The sequence below is a fragment of the Trachurus trachurus genome (genome assembly GCF_905171665.1).
Source record: "Trachurus trachurus genome assembly, chromosome: 14".
Taxonomy (NCBI): Eukaryota; Metazoa; Chordata; class Actinopteri; order Carangiformes; family Carangidae; genus Trachurus; species Trachurus trachurus.
Genome location: NC_139903.1, coordinates 33,448,559 through 33,467,601, shown reverse-complemented (window position 1 = coordinate 33,467,601; position 19,043 = coordinate 33,448,559). Strand labels below are relative to the sequence as shown.

Below are 19,043 nucleotides of genomic sequence, written 5' to 3'. Positions count from 1 at the left end.
CTCTTAGTCGACATGAGGGTGAGTAGATAATGAGTGAAATTTGAATTTTGGGTGAACTAACCCTTTAAAGAAATGAAAACAAACTGTCAATCATTCTCCCGTTCAGCCAATGGGAGGCCTGTCCATGTGTGGTCCCTGCTTCTGATTGGCTGGATCCCGATTGGCCCTGAGTGGGACAGAGAGAGAAGTAGAGAGAGGCAGGTGCAGCGCAGAGAGAGAGGTAGAGAGACCTTCAGTCAGAGCAGGAGAGAGAGAGAGGAGCTTTCTCAGTCAGAGTGGCGGGAACAGAGAGAGAGACGCACGCGGGAAACCACAGAAAAATACAAAAGTAAAATTGACTTCTTCTACTTCTTCTTCTCTTTGGCGTGATGGCGGGATCCTCCAGCCCTCCCACCGACCCCTTCCTCCACTCAGAGCCGCCGTACAGCGCCTCCAGCCCGGCCAGCTGCCGCCTGTCCGCCGCCTTCCTGAGCAGCGGCAGCGGCAGCGGCGGCAGCGGCAAAGTCCCGCTCGGTGTGACTGTGAATGGGACGGGGGCCGGCGGGGACTGTCAGATGGTGGAGGTCCACGGGGTGAAGGTGGCATCCTTCACGGTGAACGGCCAGGATCTGATCTGCCTGCCGCAGGTGTTCGAGCTGTTCCTGAAGCACCTGGTGGGCGGGCTGCACACCGTGTACACCAAGCTGAAGCGCCTGGACGTCAGCCCGGTGGTCTGCACCGTGGAGCAGGTCCGCGTCCTGCGGGGGCTCGGCGCCATCCAGCCCGGCGTCAACCGCTGCAAACTCATCACCAGGGCCGACTTCGAGACGCTGTACCGGGACTGCACTAACGCCAGGTGAGGCGGGACACTAGATCCAGGTCCAGGACCAGGACCAGGTCCAAGTCGAACTCTAATCTTTAACAAAAACACTCAAAACGGAAAAAGTAGACTAGTTATTGATTTTTACAATTTATTGACGCATTCAGGTGCTTGTTTTTTTTTTATATAATTCAAAGTTTTTTATTATTTTTTCATTATTGCAACAGACACAACGAACATCAAATACAACAGACTAAATGGAGGTCAAAAATAGTAATAATAGAAAAAAAATAAGATAAATAACATGAAAAATCTGAAAGTAAATGAACTAAAATTAAGACAGGCAGGTAATAAATAGGCAAAGGCAGGCAAATTAACACATCTGTCTACCAAAACTATCCCATTTTTCTTTTATCATATCATTTTCACAATTTAATCTCCCCAACATCTTCTGGCATGCCACAGTCCCCATCATCTGTGTTTTCCACATACTCAGTGTGGGAGCTTGGGGTTCCTTCCAACTCCTCAGAATAGTCCGTGCACATGTTATTAGGCCAGTTTTTAATATTCTAAAACTATATTTGTTCAACAGGGGTACCACAGTTCTGAGACATAGTCTTGGTGATCTGGGAAGTTCACAATTTCATGATTTGCTCATATAATCTATAACTTTTTCCCATAAGGGGAGGATCTTAGAACATTCCCATAATGCATGGATAAATGTGCCACTTTCTGCCCCACACTTCCAACATAGATCATTATTAATTAGGCCCATTCTGTTAAGTCTTGATGGTGTAAAATAATAGCCTTCAGGTGCTTGTCGATGTTTTAATTTTAATACTCAGTTATTTCAGCTGGTCTGAGTCTCAGCTCCAGAGCGGGATGGGTAACTCATCAGTTCATATTAGACATTTATCAGGAATCTGATGATCAAAATGTTTGTTATAAGACTAAAATCAGCTCCAGGCACAAAGTGAGAGAATAGAACACTGAAATTCAATTCAAAGACATGTCCTAATTTAAATTTAAAAACAAAATGTAGGTAAGTGAAATTAAAACATCAGAGAGCAGCTGCTGTGTATGCAGGTAAAGAGAGAAATAGCCGAGGCTTTAAATGATAGAATGAATGAAAAAAATAGACTGAGCCAGAAGAAAAGAAAGTTGTTTCATTCAACCAGAATGTGTGTATAGATGGTGTGAACAGTGAAGCCTGTTTTCAGCTGATTGTCATTAACACAGAGATCAATAAAAACTGTAAAAGTGACTGATGGTTCAGAGTGTGATTATTGATCCTGATAGCAGCTGATTATCAGTTCACATCTATATATCCAGCTGCTCTGTCTGTCCCTGCAGCTGACACAGAGCAGAATATAGAGACAAAGAACACACACACACACACACACACACACACACACACACACACACACACACACACACACACACACACACACACACACACACACACACACACACATTCATGAGAAAGTTAAGCTGGAGAACCCAGAGAGAACACACAGACCGGTCCACACCTGTTCCATCATCTGTGAATGAACCTGCACAAATATATGAACATTCTGAAGGAGCCGATGTAGCCGACCAGTGAACTCTGACAGACTGAGACAGCGCTGAGGTCAGCCAGTTTGATTCCCAGGTTCTGAAAGAGGGAAGGTTAAGGTTTTGTTTTTGCAGCTCCTTTTGTTCAAATTGTAGGGCTGGGACGATATGCTTTTCTCCCGATTCGATTCTTCTACGATTTTTTGGATGGCAATTCGATTTAAATTGCGATTCTACGATATTGCCGATTCTCTCGATTTTTAGTCTGCATTTTTAATATTTATCTGCACACAAATACTGTAGGAGCCTACAAATTAACATACTCCATTATAAAGTGAACTTAAACCCTTTTCAAAACCTGGACTCTCTGTATGTAAAAAAGGCCAACAAATGCACATTGCACAATATTTAAAAAATAAAAATAAAAATTGATTTAAAAATCGTCAAAAAAGATATCGCGATATTTATGTGAATCGATTTTTTCTCCCACCCCTATAAAATTGTGTGTTTAACATTCAAAGTCAATCCACCAGCTTTTCTGAGAAGATAAATGAGTTGTGAAACCTTTAAAAGGGACATTACACCACATGTCTCTGTATCTGGACCACATCAGACCAGGTCCTCATCAAAACCACAAGTGGTTTAGGGGCCAAACATTGTCAGTTATCATTCCTCAGGTGACTGCAGCTCCTTCTGTAGGTTAGTCATTTTACTACTACAATTTTAGCACTTTTTATTTGGTGCTGTTTATTCATTTTTCAATGCACCATGTTTCCTGCACTCTCTGGCACTGTGTATCATATGGATGTGCATGTGCATACAGTATCTATTGTATGTGATTGTGTGAAATCACATGTTCTGTGCTGCAGCATGGGCCAATGGCCCAGAACACATTTCTCACATTGGGTGAGAATGAACCAGAGCTCATGTAGATGGAACTGGATCAGCATCAGATCTATAGGGCTGGGTCCCATACCATTATTTTTCACCCGATTAATCTATCAACTATTTTTTCGATTAGTCCATTAGTCTAACGATTAATTTTTTGACTAATCTAACGATTATTTTTTGGTTGATGATTAGTCGTTTACAAAAAAACACTTCTGAACACTTGGTGTGCATTCCTCTTCATAATCTTTTTTTTTCTGGAGAGGAAAAACTATGCCACATCAGTTTGCTTTAACCTGGAAAATAGACAGATAAAGCAGTAGGGGTGGGAGAAAAAATCGATTCACATAAATATCGCAATATCTTTTTTGACGATTTTTAAATCGATTATTTTTCAAAAATTGATTTAATTTTTTTTTTTTTTTTTAATATTGTGCAATGTGCATTTGTTAGCCTTTTTACATACAGAGAGTACAGGTTTTGAAAAGGGTTTAAGTTCACTTTATAATGGAGTATGTTAATTTACTTCTAGTGTTTGTGTGCAGATAAATGAATGCAGACTAAAAATCGAGAGAATCGGCAATATCGTAGAATCGCAATTTAAATCGAATCGGGAGAAAAGCATATCGTCCAAGCCCTATACAGCAGAGTGCACACTGAAATATTAGCACAATGATTTTGAATAGGCACATTTATTTAGTATAGTCATGGAGCAGACCAGATCGGACCGGATGAGTTTCACTTTTACTGCGCACTGCTGTCATGCATGCGCCCTTCTCTCTCTGTGTGTGTGTGTGTGTGTGTGTGTGTGTGTGTGTGTGTGTGTGTGTGTGTGTGAACGCCAAAGAGCGCTATGTGGAGATGAATAAATGGAAGGATATTGCCGCTTCAGGTGCTTGTTCATGGGCGTGGTGCTGCTGTGGTAGGCGACGCCACTTCTGTTGTTCTGCTGCACGTGTTCACAACCCGACGGTGTGTCGACGTATTAACGTCATCCATGTAATCGATTAGGTCGATTAATCGGGACAGGCCTTATCAGATCAATCAGCCAATAAGAGTAAACCAATCCAAATAAACAGAGCATCATCATCATCATCATCATGTCAGACTGTGAGAGTAGAATGTGTTGGTTCCAAAAGCTCAGACTGGAAGCAAAAAACTTTAGGGATGTGCCAAAAAATAGATTCACATAAGAACCACAATTCTCATTTAATATGATTCAGAATCGATATAAAATGTCCCAAAATCGATTAAAAAAATTAAACAATGAAATAAATCTGCTGGCTGTCGGCCTCCATTTCCTTAGATGTTTGATGAGACTCAGCATGTTTAACTGCACTATTTTTTTTTTAAATAAAGAGGCACTTTTAATTTTGTTTCTCTTTTATGCAACAATTTCAACAATTCCATCTAAGCATGGATAAATGTTTAAAAGTCAATAAATGTGAAAAAGACACTTTAGTCAATCTGTCTTGTAAAGCAGACTGGAGTAGATCATGAGGATCCTTTAACACCGACAGACTGAAGCAGAAATCATTAGGAATCAAATCGTTTCGATTTTGAATGGAATCGTAGCCCCAAAAATCAGAATGGAATGGAATCGTGAGATAGTAAAAGATTCCCAGCCCTAAAAAACATCTCAACATTTTATTGTGTGTGTGTGTGTGTTCACAGTACACCATATGGACAAACATATTGCCAACAGCAAAGCCTGAGGAGCTGAGGAGCCCCACCCCACCCACACACACACACACACACACACACATTTGTGCTGCAGTGACTGTAAACTGCTGCCACCCCTCACATCTCCTGTGTTAAATGAGAACTGATCACTGATCAGAAGATCAATCATTGTTTTTACTGATCCACTTTCATTTTCCATCCAGGTGAGACACCGGTGTGAGACACACACCAACACATAATCACATTTCGGTAGATTACTGCTGAATCTGGATCAGAATGTTTTTCTTCTGATCAAATTATGCAAATGAGCCTCAACTAATTATGGATTTAAGATAAAGTGTGTGTGTGTGTGACAAGTGTTAAATTAATAATGACAGTGAAGAAATCACAGTTTAAATGTGGCGCAGTCTGTTTGTGTTAATCAGCTTTACTCTGATTCCTGTTAAAATGATCTGTGTGTGTGTGTGTGTGTGTGTGTGTGTACTGTATTCTGATGTTAAAGTCAGAACTGAGACTATGAGACTCTTACAGTAGACAATAGGTCATCATTTGTGTGTGTGTGTGTGTGTGTGTGTGTGTGTGTGTGTGTGTGTGTGCGCGCACTGGATAAAAGTCATTTTGTCTAAATTTAATTAAGTATGGAAAGACACAGACGGACACACACACACACACACAGTTAACTGAGGAATTTAATTTAGTGTGTGTAGGCGGGTTGTCTCGTACCTGTCAATCAAACGCTGACCTGTGTGTACCCCCAACACTGTCACTGTGTGTGTGAAGAACAAAAAAGCTGCTGAAGCAGCAGGTTTTCACAGGGGCAGTAACCACGGCAACTGGCCATGTGGGCAGTGCTGTGGACATGTTTGGAATCTGGTTCCTTTCCACTCAACACATGGATGTCTCCTGGCTCAGGTGCCCCCCCCCCACCACCACTGGAACATGACTCTTAAAGGGACATTGTGTATCTTCTCCTGTTCTCTATTCAGGAAAATCGATTATTTGGTTCAAAAGTCTGTTTTTCATTAACATCAACAAAGTGAAGTGTTCCTTTCAGCTCTGAATGAGCCGTTCATATCATTCATATCTCCATGGAGCGGGTAAGCTCGGTGCTGCTGCCATGTGGTGTCTCCATGTTTTTACGTTCAGTGGCAGCGTGACGGTAGGAAACCACGGAAACTCAGCGGAGACACCGGAGCTGTCGGCTCAGGTGGAGGTGGCGTCTGTGAAAAGTCACCGCGGTAACGCAGTGAGGAGGAATGGAGCGTTACACTGATGCTGCATTCACCTGCAGTCGGGCAGACGGCCGTCGGTAACAAACCAGATGTCATTTTAGTCACAGAAGTCCAGAGAAAGCCGGTAAAACAATACCACATCGCCATGACAACATATTGTCACATGTATTGTTTTGCCTGGTGCTGACGGACCACTTGTTTACGTAGAGGCTTGTTTATACCGTTACGTGCAGCGGCTGTCGTCCGTCTGCCGTCTGCCCAATTTCACCTGAATGCAGCATGAAAAATAGGATTGAGTTGCTTGCGATATACAACCACAACGCTAGATGGGAGGAATTCCTACACAATGTACCTTTAAAAATCTGTACATAGCAGACTTTTGCCTCATTTGACCAGCTCAGAGCCACATGATTCACCAAAATCACATTTTTTTCAGATTTCTTCAGGTTGGGGATTGGATTGGATCACATCCTGTAATCCCTGAACAACAGCTCCATCTAACAGAGGCATAATATCTGCTGTATGAAACTCTCATCTTTACAGATGGCATCTCTTGATGCGTTGAGAGAAGCATGGCAGGCTGATCTGAATTTACACATTACAGATACTGAATGGTCAGACATATTTTCAAGAATACACTCATCAACTTGTGCCAGACATAGTCTACTTCGTAGCACACAGACTACACGTGTCCAAAGCCAGAATCACAAAGATGTATCCAGCAACTTTTCACCTGCAACCTTAGCTCCTACATTCTGGTTTTGTCCCAGACTCTCAGGTTACTGGTCATCTATATTCAATGCCCTATCCAAGATACTTAAAGGAGAATTCCGGTCATTTTCTAAATAATTCTCTACAGCTCTAGGTCCCTGAGTGCGACTAAAGGAAAAGACCTGAGAATGGAGCAGAGCTAGGTCCCGGCTGCACTGATTTTTCTCAGGTCTTTCCCTGTGGTAGCACTCAGGGACCTAGAGCTGTAGAGCGTAGAGAAAAGTTTGTTCTTGTATTTCTATGCTGTTACAGTTTCAATTGTGAAAACCAATAAATAAAGTGGGAAAGAAAACATGGCTGTCTTCTCTCTCCCTGTCTCAGCTCTCGACCAGGTCGACCTCCCAAGAGGACCCTGGGCGTGGCCACCATGACTGACGGCTCCAGGCTCCTCCCACATGGTCTGCTAAGCCCCACCCTGCTGTCACGCACTGGTGAGTATGACAGATGACCCCTGAGTCATTTTGACTCCAGATTGAGGTCACTGTGAGCTCACAGCCGTGTTACTGTTTATTGTTTGTTTCTTTTGATTCTTCCTGGGGTCCACATGAAATCAAAGAGAGACAATTACAACATTACAGCATTACGTTAGCTAACGTTAGCTAGCGTTGTTAGCTACTAGCTAGTGAGTGACCAAAACAATGATTTTTCCCCACTTTTTGGAAAGCCATGTAATACCGTTCAATCGCTCTTTATCCACGTCTGTCTTCTATCACAGACACCATTTTTCTGATGTATAAGTTAAAGGTCCCATATTATGCAAAATGCACTTTAGAGCGGTTTTCTATCAATAATATGCATCCCCGGCCTGTCTACAATCCCCCCTGGTATGAAAAAAGTTCATCCTCTCCCTTTTTTGCTTTCTCTGTCTTTAGAAAATGTGTGCTTATACAGGCCAGTTGAAGATAGTCTGTCGGTGACGTCACCGACAGACTCAACGCCACCCCCTAGGTTGGTGGCACCGCCCCAGGTAAAGGTTTGCCACGCCTGAAGAAATTTTCTAAACCGTGCCATTTTTTTCCCTGCTTGTTAACGTAGCTCCGGTTAGAACAATGGCGAATGTACGACCTGGAAGAAGTGGTTGCTCTGTTGTTGGCTGCACACACAGCGCCAAAGTCATCAGATATCACCACATTTCAATCAATAAATGTTTTAAAATGAACAAACTATGCAAGTCTGGTCGCTTTTCCGCTGTCGCCCCCCTCCCCTTTATTTACGTAAATGTGGTGATTTCAGTACATAGCCCAACTCCTGCTCACTTTTCATTCAAACAAACTAATGCCACTGCCACCGTTGTTAAATTTCATCAATGAGACCAGCATTAATCTCCTAAACAGAATTTAACCAGCCAGCGGTAAACCTCTAAAAGCATGCAGATACGTTACTTGGCTCGTTTTCTCCTCCGGGAGGAGGAGATGTCCGTGCCGGCAGATCAGCTCAGTAGAGCGGCTGCTGCTGCTGCAGACAGCCGCTGCCGCGGTCCCCGGTCGGGGCTCACACAGACTCTGCACTTCTCCCAGGACAGACATCGGAGCAAACTGACCACAGACTCTGGATTAAACTTTCTCGCATTAAAAAATATTAAAACTCTGACGTGTTAACAGTGCTAAAGCCAGAATTAAAACAGGGTTTTAGCAGCTTCTATGGCTGTTCGTTTGCCGCGAAACGGCGACAGCTGATGCTAATTTCTGTTAGCCCGTCTATGAGGTTTCACATTATACGTTAGCATTAAGCTAAGCGGACTTTATGCTTAGTTGTGATACTGGCTGTGTGTGTTTTGAACGTTGTTTCAAGCCTGGTTTGGGACTATTGGGAGCTACATGAACCACGAGACCGCACTGGCGGCGACGTCAAGAGCTGTCGCCACGCTGTTATATCAATCGCTCTGGCCATAGTGATACATCCACCCATAAACATTAGCCCGTGCTACCGTTAGCCACATCCTGTCCCTGAGGCAGAATCTTTCCTACTATGGCCACGCCAAGACCCGCCTTACTAGGCCTCTGATTGGCTGAGAGGGGCAAGGCAAGGCTGTGACAGACGGAGCTCATTAACATTTAAAGGTACAGGCACAGAAACAGCTTGTTCTCAGCAGAGCTCATTTGAGCGACTTTGAGACAGCTGCCATTCAGGACCACGGATCAGTTTGGGGCAATACATTTACAATACAGTTTAGTTGGACGTCTGACAGCTGAGTGAAATTGATTAAAAAGAGTATAATATGGGACCTTTAATTCAAAATTTCCTTACGAGCCTAATTTTCAATGGTTTCCAATGGGAGTTAACCCTTCCGTGACCACTGTTTGTCCAACCTAGCAACAGTAACGGGACTAAGGGCGGGACTTGACAAAGGGTCAATTTCATGATGAATCACAGCTTCCTTCAGTTTCATTTTAATACTGGACATCCCAGCAGTTGTGATCAAGTGTGTGTGTGTGTGTGTGTGTGTGTGTGTGTGTGTGTGTGTGTGTGTGTGTGTGTGTGTGTGTGTGTGTGTGTGTGTGGTGCTGTTCCAAAGAGCTACAGCTCTATACTGTAGGCTACATTACTGACTTCTTAAGTATTGGTTCTGGGTAAAGGCAGAGTGAGTTGTTACCTGAGGCCTACGTGTGAATCAGTCCCAGGTCTCTGAGGCCCCGTCCACACGGATCCGTTTTTTTCGAATCCGGATAAATACTTTATCGGATCGGCCTCGTGTCCACACGGATACGGCATTTTCGGGGGGTGAAAATGGTATTTTTTTCCCAGAGTGGGAAAATTTTAAAACGCCGCCCCAACGTTTTCGTCTGGACGGCCAAAACAGAATTTTTCTGAAACGATGATTTCATACCCCCCACCTCTCTTACAAGGCTCTTAATGAAAAAAAAAGCTCTATCCTATCTGAAAGAACTAATCATTCCTTACTGTCCTACCAGAGCACTCCGCTCCCAGAATGCAGGTCTGTTAGTGACTCCCAGTATCTCTAAAAACAGACTGGGAGGTAGAGCCTTCAGTTACCGGGCTCCTTTACTGTGGAACCAGCTCTCTCCATGGGTCAGAGAGGCAGACACTCTAACTACATTTAAGTCTAGACTTAAGACCTTCCTTTATGACAGAGTTATCTCAAGGAAATTTAAATCGAATGCAACTGGACTTGGTTATAGGAAGACATTTCACCTCTCATCCAAGACCCCGTCCAGACGAATCCGTTTTTTTCGAATCTGGATAAATACTTTATCGGATCGGCCTCGCGTCCACATGGATACGCCGTTTTCGGGGGTGAAAACGGTATTTTTTGAAAACGGGTCCCAGAGTGGGAAAATGTGAAAACGCCGCCCCAACGTTTTCGTCTGGACGGCCAAAACTGATTTTTTCTGAAACGATGATGTCATACCCCCCCAGCGCTCTACCTATAACCTGAGACACACACACACACACCGCTGCAGCAGCTACACACTGACAGTCTATGGACGTAACAACAACAACAACAACAGATGCTGCGGCTGAATCGCGCCTGTTTAATCATCACTGATGGTCATATTTACTCTGACACGACTCCCTGTCAACATTTAATCATGTTTGAGTTTGAATTGATTGATTAAGAAAAAGATCAGATTCGGTGAAGCCGCGTTTTCGTGTGGACGGGGCCTGAGTCTGGGACACTTTGTGAAACCCACCTGAGGAGGAGGAGGAGGAAGGGGAGGAGGAAGGGGAGGAGGAGGAGGAGGAGGAGGAGGAGGAGGAGGAAGGGGAGGCTCGTTACAGGATCAAACAAAGCCTGTAACTTTGAAGCTCCAGACTAAGGACGGTGACGTCTCGTTACCGAGCAACGTGTCCAAGTGAAACCAAGAATTTCCTGTTAGTTGGAGAAAGTGTTGTGGAGAAGCCATGTGACGGTGATGATGGTGATGAAGAATCACCATCACTGTACAGTCCCTATGTGTGTGTGTGTGTGTGTGTGTGTGTGATTAAAGCTATAATTAGCAGGTTTAATTTGCAGATGTCAAAATGACTGACAGATTAGAGTCTTAGCGAAGTGTGTGTGTGTGTGTGTGTGTGTGTGCGTGTGAGATGCTGTAGGCGACACATGCAAAGAATTTTCTCTCCTCCTCAAAGAGCCACGAGGAAAAACAGCTTAATCTGACACTGTGACATCACAGCAGAACCTGCCCTCTGATTGGACGTCCGGCACTGTTACCGTAGGGACTGATGCAGGACCAGCAGGACCAGGTCTGTGTTGGCTCAGGAGCCACATACCCACCTCTGACCTCTGTCACCTGGCTGACAGATCTGACAGCTTAATGAACACACACACACACACACACACACACACACAGATTTTTAATAAAATACTCAAAGGGACACATTTCTTGACTGAGGTCAGAGACAGATCAAAGGAACAAGAAAATTATTAACTCTGCACACACACACACACACACACACACACACACACACACACACACACACACTTAATTAAAATGCTGTAAAGGTTGAGTCCAGACTGTTCTGGGGTCAGGTAAAAAAAAAAACGGCATGTTAGAGCGCAGTCTACCCACACGGAAAGAACCTATAGGTTTTAATATATGTGACATACATAAAATTGGCCGTTTTCATATATACGCATATATGCTAATACATACTGTATGGTGCATATATGAAAAGGGCCTATAGGTTGTTTCCGTGTGGGTAGCGTCGGATCAAACTACATCATCATGCCATGGTTCGGCTTTTTCGTAATCTTAAACAATTTTCGGATCAAGCAACATGAATTTTTGCTGTGTAAAAGCATTTTTGGATCGAGTCTCGAACTTCCAAACCCTTTACAAGAATCTGTGGTGGTTCCCTTGTGGTAAGCCATCGGGAGGGAGACAACAGGTGTCATCAAGTCTGTTAGAAAAGATGCTTTCAGTCTACAAACGTTCTGAAACCTTCCCAGTTATGTCCTGAGACGATGTGAGGCAGAGAGGAGCGTAGGCACAGTACAGTACCAAAATGTACTGTGGATTAATAAATAAGCACTGCTAATGATTAAAAAAAAGAAAAGTTTTGCACATATGCCCCATATGTGCATCTTAAACTCCAGTCTCTACTTTTATTATCCACCTGATATTTTGTCTGACGACGCTGTGTGTCAGTAATGTGACAGTCTGATGGACAGAGGGCATTTATAAAATAAAGTAAGCGGAATATTTGTGTTAAAGGTACGATATGTAAGAATGTGGCCAAAATTGTTGCTGCAGTCAAATTCAAAACACAGCAGCATTGTCCCCCCTCCCCCTCCCCTACCCCCCAGACTCCAGGTTGCCAGACAGCGACGCGGTAACCTCCACTCTGCTCACTCAGTCAGTCTGAAAGTCTCAAAGCAGAGTAAAAAGCTCAATATTCATCAACAACCTCACTGTTTTATTGCTCTGACTCACAGTAACTACGAGCGGAGTTCACGTCACTCAGGTGATCTGCAAGTTATTGTTACATTCACCGCTCCGACGCTGTGTCTGCAGTGCTGACACACACACACACACACACACACACACACACACACACTGTAACCCCGCATCTACCGGAGCCTTAGTGCGTGTTAATCACGCTGTAGATGAGCCAACATATGAGACGTCTTACCGCAGAATAAACGACGCGAGCCGCTCCGGTTCTCCTCCACTTTCTGACGTCGGATCATAAAACATGAGGACCGGAGACAGGCGACCTGACCGGGACAGACTCCTCTCGTGAACCGCTCCACACGTTCACAATCACTTCATTTACCATCGGCTCCATTTCGCCACATTTCCTCCCTCTTTTCTAACTTTCACTTTGTAATTCTTCCCTTTAGCTTTAGCGTTAGCAGCAGCTCAAACTAACTAAAGCTGTGTAGCCTATTAAACGACAGAGCGACAAGCCGCTTCTACCGTGTGATATCAAGCAAATATGACCAATAACCGATAATAGAACACAATCTTTTTTTTCATGATCTCGTTTTATCTCCCAGCCGTAGCTGCAGCTCAGTGGAAGCTTAACTGGCAACCCGGAGGCTGAAATGCCACAGACGCTGTGACAGGGAGAGAGCGCTGGGTGGCGACACAAGCCAACCATAGAAATTCAAAACATAAACATGATTTGCGGTCCGCAAAATTTTTTTTTTAATGCGAATATCTTGGCTGTAGGATTGTTGTTGGTGAGTTCAGTATGTTATATGAACATTATTCCTGAGTCTCTGTTACATATTAGGACGATTTTACAGCCAGTTGCTTTAGATTTCTTACATACTGTACCTTTAATATAAGTCTTAAATAGTTATATCTTCCGACAGCAATCACTTACATAGAGTGTTTGGTCTGAAACACGGGTCTGTCAGTCACTCTGCTCTGCTGTAAGCCCAGGAGAAAACTTTCCTTGTATCCTACAACTTTTATCCAATGAGGAGAGAGAACAGCATGAAGGGCTGTGTGTGCAGCCAAGGGATGCGCGTGAATGTGGCGACGTAGGGACGAGGACCAATAGATCCATGACGAGGGCGGGGGCTGCTAACTCCATCGGCTGACAGGAAGTTAGCCAAAACAACCGGATCGCTTACTTCTGCTTTAAATAAAATAAAAATGTATGTGTGCTCTGTCCGTCAGACATGACATCATTCTATTTTTATTCCAGTGATCGGTTTCCCGGGGAAGAGCAGGTTAGGTTACTGGGTTATTGGAAATGCCCATCCCTAGTGAGTGTGTGACTGATGGTCTCATCAGTGTGGTTGGGTGGAAGCTACAGACGGACGACCGACAACGTGAAGAACATTCGTCTGGAAGTGGAGGGAAACAAAAACCTTCACGCTCCGACAGGAAACAGCTGTTAGCGATGACCACACCAGGAGAGAGAATCCATCAAAGTGACATGTTATTTAGTGAGGCTCTTCTTCAGGGTTTCACTGACAGCTTCCTGTTGGAGAAATTAAAGTAGCTTTTGTTTTTACGTTGAGAAGAAGAGAAGTGGTCTGGCTTTCATCTACCGTTTCTAAGCTTCACTAACCTGGTCTAGTCCTACACCTTCAGATCTGCTCTGGTCTGAACCAGCGGGGACTGGTCTGGTCTTTATCTACCTGGATCCTGTTTGTAGGTCTAGATCTAGATCTCCTTACATGAAGTGTTCCCGTTTCAGTGGACTGAATCTGCTGCAGGGAAACACTGAACACAGACAGAAACTTTGTTTTTGTTCAGCAGGAGGTGTTAAATGAGCTGGGGGAGATGGGGGGAGGAGGGGTGGGGGTCCCTTGGTGATTCTAATTGAATTAATTAGAGGAGGAGATTAATTGGGCCACGTGGCTGCAGGGAGAGAGAGAGGCGGTCAGTCACTGGAGACTCTCTCTACCAGACTTATTAATTATTGATCAATCACAGCTGAAAACACCTGGAGCCTGGTCCTGGTCCTGGTCCTGGTCCTGGTCCTGGTCCTGGTCTGAGTCCCAGTCCTGGTCTGAGACCTGGTCCTGGTTTGAGTCCTGGTCCTGTACTGACCTCTGGTCTCTCAGGTCTGACGGCGGCGGCGATGGCTGAAGCTATGAAGCTGCAGAAGATGAGGATGATGATGGGTTTCCATGGCAACAGCAATCACCAGCAATACAGCAACGGAGCCCAGTCTGAGAAGGACACAGGTACAGCTGAGATGTCACATCATTTAGATTTAGATTTTTTTTTATTTGAAATTCTTTATTCAGTCACATCACACAATAGCAAACATTATCCACACAAACATTATCAACAAAATAGTGACTGAAAAGGCACAATGCTGTTCTACACCACATGAAGCTACCCAGCATTCTCACAATATCAAACATAAGACAACACCTAACAAACAAACAAGCTAACGAACAAACTAAACTAAACTAAACTAAACCAGAGGAACCAATAAGGTACCACTATTTAAATATATTGTAGTAAATACATTTTTAAATAGCAGAGAAAAAAACAAACAAACAAAAAGTAAAGCTACCCAACATTGTTACAATATGAAAAAAACAAACAAACAAACAAGCAAGAATACAAACAAACATAAAAGCAAAACTAAACCAGAGCATCATTAGACAGGTGGCCTTGTATCCTTTTTGTTTCCTTGTCTCCTCCCCTCTAGGAGGCAGTGAAGGATGCTGGGAGAAGGACCAGCGTCTCCTCCCCCCTTCCTCCTCTGTTGTAGCGACTCCTGCTGGCTCCGCCTCCCTCCACCTCAGCACCCTGCAGCAACACGGCTCCCTATTGGCCAACCGTGAGTCACAGCTCTGCTCTGATTGGAGGTCTGGTGGTTGTTAGCCTATAGCGTCGTAGTACGTCAGTAGTTCTCATCCTCCTTGTCTGTCCTCAGGTCTCTCTGACATTCCTTTTATGGTCATGCCACACGCCCTGCTCCCTGTGGGCCTGCCCCCTTCCAGTGTCGCCATGGCAATGAACCAGATGAGTCAGCTGAGTAGTTTGGCAAACATGGCTGCTGTGCAGGTGCAGACAGAAGACGGCAAGGTGACGGCTAACACTGCCAGAGCTAACCCAGCTAGCCTGCTGACAGCTGCTTTCATGTGATGCTAACAGTAGTGATGCTAACAGTAGTGATGCTAACTGTGTTCAGGAGTCTCCTCTTGGAAGCCCCTCCCTCAGCCCCTCCCCCATTGATGATGAGCTCCACCCACACGAACCAACAAGCCAATCCCCTTCAAGAGCATCTTCATCACTGTCACCATCACCTCCTCCTGAACACACACCAGAGCTGGGTCAGTGTGCGCAAACACACACACACACACACACACACACACACACACACACACACACACACACACACACACACACACACACACACACACACACACACACACACACACACACGTGTTGATAGTGATGTCTCTTATAGGGATAGTTCAACATTTTGGCAAATTGGCCCATTGCCATAATCCTATAGTCATAGCAGTAGGTTTGTTACCTTAATTTGTTGGTGCAAGCTATTTTTAGAACAGCGGATCAGAGCTGTGAGCTGCTCAGAGCTACGCTACGGAGGCTAATGGGATTTCTTGGTTTCCCTCATCAAACTCATCAAATACACAATCCAACAACTCCAAAACGCTCTGGTGGACAAGTTGTGACCTGAACAGCAGGAGGTGTTAACCGCTGATACGGTTTTTCAGCAAGCAGTCTCTGTATTTACTAAAACAACTCTGTCTGGTAACGTTGTGTTATTATTTCATAGCTTGGTGAATGTGCAGGTCACAACTTGTCCACCAGAGCGTTGTGGAGTTGTTGGATTGTGTATTTGATGAGGGAAACCAAGAAATCCCATGAGCTTCCGTAGCGTAGCGCTGAGCAGCTCACGGCTCTGCTCCGCCGTTCTAAAAATAGCTTGCACCGACAATAAATGGTAACAAACTTACTGCTAAAACTATAGGGATTATGGCAATGGGACAATTTGCCAAAATGTTGAACTATCCCTTTAAGATGAAGGTGTGCTGTTATCTTCTCCATTACATAAACCTTCTTCACTCTCTCCTGCTACTGAGGTACAGTTTTTAAGTCCTTACGTTGTTCTTACCTGCAGACGACATGTTGCCCCTCCCCCTCCTCAAACCCAGCAGACCTCCTTATGAGAAGCTCTCCTCTCAGTCGCTGTCCATCAGCCACACAAGCCCCGCCTTCGGCCCGTTTCTATTGGCCGAGGGTCTGTCCTCCATGGAGACGCTGCTAACCAACATACAGGTGAGAGGGGGCAGGTGCGTGTGTGTGTGGGTCTGTGGTGCAGGTGACGGAGCATGTCTGTGGTTCTGTCTGTGGTTCTCAGGGTCTCCTGAAGGTGGCGGTGGAGAGCGCTCGCTCTCAGGACAAACACAACCAGCTGGAGAGGAAGGAGTTAAAACTGGAGCTGGAGAGAGAGAGGGACGCACGACACACACTGCAGAGGCAACTGACCTCTGAGCTACAGACCAGAGGTGAGACAGGTACACTGTCAAACACTAGAGAACTACAGACAGGTTACACTGTAGAACTACAGACAGGCTACACTAGAAAACTACATAAGGTTACACTGTAGAACTACAGACAGGTTACACTGTAGAACTACAGACTGTGTTACACTGTAAAACTACTGACAGGCTACACAAGAAAACCACATACAGGTTACACTGTAGAACTACAGACCGGTTACACCGTAAAACTACAGACAGGCTACACTTGAAAACTATATACAGGTTACACTGTAGAACTACAGACAGGTTACACTAGAAAACTACATACAGGTTACACTGTAAAACTACAGACAGGTTATACTGTAAAACTACAGACAGGCTACTCTAGAGAACTACAGACAGGTTACACTGTAAAACTACAGACAGGCTACACTAGAAAACTACAAACAGGTTACACTGTAAAACTACAGACAGTTTATACTGTAAAACTACAGACAGGCTGCACTAGAAAACTACATAGGTTTAGGGCCTTTCACACCGAACGCGGTATGCGCTGCGCCCACCGCGGGGTTTGTTTTCACATTGCAAGCGGCTGATTTTTTTACAGACTCCACTACATCCTCTCCTATTGGACGTGCCGAGATGTCGTCACAGCGCGCTGCGCCCAGATTAAACATTTTTTAAGTTGTGCACAGCGTGCCACTCAGCTCAGCGCAGAGCCGTTCGCCCGTGCGCCGCGGTAGCACATACACAATTAATGGGTTTGCCGCCGTCTGCCGCGTTCGGTGTGAAAGGCCCTTTACACTGTAAAACTACAGACAGGTCCACTATAAAACTACATACAGGTTACACTGTAGAACTACAGACCAGTTACACTGATAAACTACAGACAGGATATACTATAAAACTACATACAGGTTACACTGTAAAACTACAGACAGGTTATTCTGTAAAACTACAGACCGGTTACACTGTAAACTACGAACAGGTCCACTGATAAACTACAGACTGGTTGTATACAACATCTATGTCCCGTCTGTCCGTCCTGGGTGATGTCCCCTCCTCTGTCTCTCACCCTGAGGTCTCTCCTAGTTTTCCATGGAGTTTCTCCTCAGTGGATGTGAGGGTCTAAGGACAGAGGATGTTGTTATGATGCCATGTAAAGACCTTTGAGACAAACTGTTGGGCTATATAAATAAAATTGCCTTGCCTTACACTGTAGAGCTACAGTCTGGTTACACTGTGAAACTACAGACAGACTGTCTGTGTTTCTCCACAGCGTCGATCCAGAGGAGGCTGAAGAAGGAGAAGAAGGCGAAGAGGAAGCTGCAAGAGGCTCTGGACTTTGAGTCAAGGAGGAGGGAGCAGGTGGAGCGAACACTCAAACTGTCAGATCCCCTCACAGGTGGACGCAGCATCAGTATTGATCAGCTGATTATCTGTGATTGATCAGTAATAGAAATGATCGATGAGTGGTGATTGATCATTAATGTCCATTGTGGTGTATGTTGTTGTTTCAGATGCTGTGACTTCTGAGAATGAGCTGGAAAACAAACAGGAAAACTCTGCTGCTCACGGTAAATATACTGAAAAACACAACATGTAAGGTACTACTCACTGCAGCGCACATGAGACAGAGACACTCAACTGTGAAATTGAATCAGGGAAACAGTCAGTGTGTGTGTGTGTGTGTGTATGTGTGTGTGTGTTAGACGATAATAAGATTCATTTATCAAAGACACTGATGTGTTGTCCACTGGCATGCTCAGTCTTTTACTCTGAAAAGCACACACACAGGAAGTGGGGGAGCTGTCTGCACATCACATGACTACATGAATAAACTCACTGTGTTTGTTTCTGCAGAGAACAGAGTGTTCACCAAACCTCCACTCCTCTTCTGAGACCTGATGGAGGGATGAAGAAGTGATGGACTAGATGATGGAGTTTCCCTCATTAAAGACAAGAACCTTCTGAAAAAACAGAGGAGTCAAAACAAGAGAAACTAAGGACTCAAAGTCCCATCAGCCACCTCTCTGCCTGCTTCCTGTTTTAACTAAAGAAGTCTCCTGTACCACGACTTTCTCCTGCAGGGGGCGGAGCCAAATCTGAACCTTTATAGACATGTATAAAATGTTTCTTTCCTGCTGTAAAACTGTACTGTTTAGACTGATACGATGTAGGACTGCAGCAGTACCACAGTAGTACTGCAGTAGTACTACAG

General features: G+C 44.5%; 1 protein-coding gene across 1 annotated transcript; it reads left to right on the top strand.

The window, feature by feature from the left end:
* Positions 1 to 368: 368 nt before the first annotated feature.
* LOC310996612 (dachshund homolog 2-like) lies at positions 369 to 18,723 on the top strand (the record flags this gene model as incomplete). Its single annotated transcript, XM_083986034.1, has 11 exons — positions 369 to 835; positions 7,249 to 7,358; positions 14,417 to 14,539; positions 15,016 to 15,147; positions 15,244 to 15,395; positions 15,502 to 15,649; positions 16,459 to 16,616; positions 16,699 to 16,846; positions 18,102 to 18,242; positions 18,343 to 18,399; positions 18,686 to 18,723. The coding sequence occupies 11 exons, from the start codon at positions 369 to 371 to the stop codon at positions 18,721 to 18,723; spliced, it is 1,674 nt and encodes a 557-aa protein (XP_083842160.1).
* Between the last annotated feature and the right edge of the window lie 320 nt (positions 18,724 to 19,043).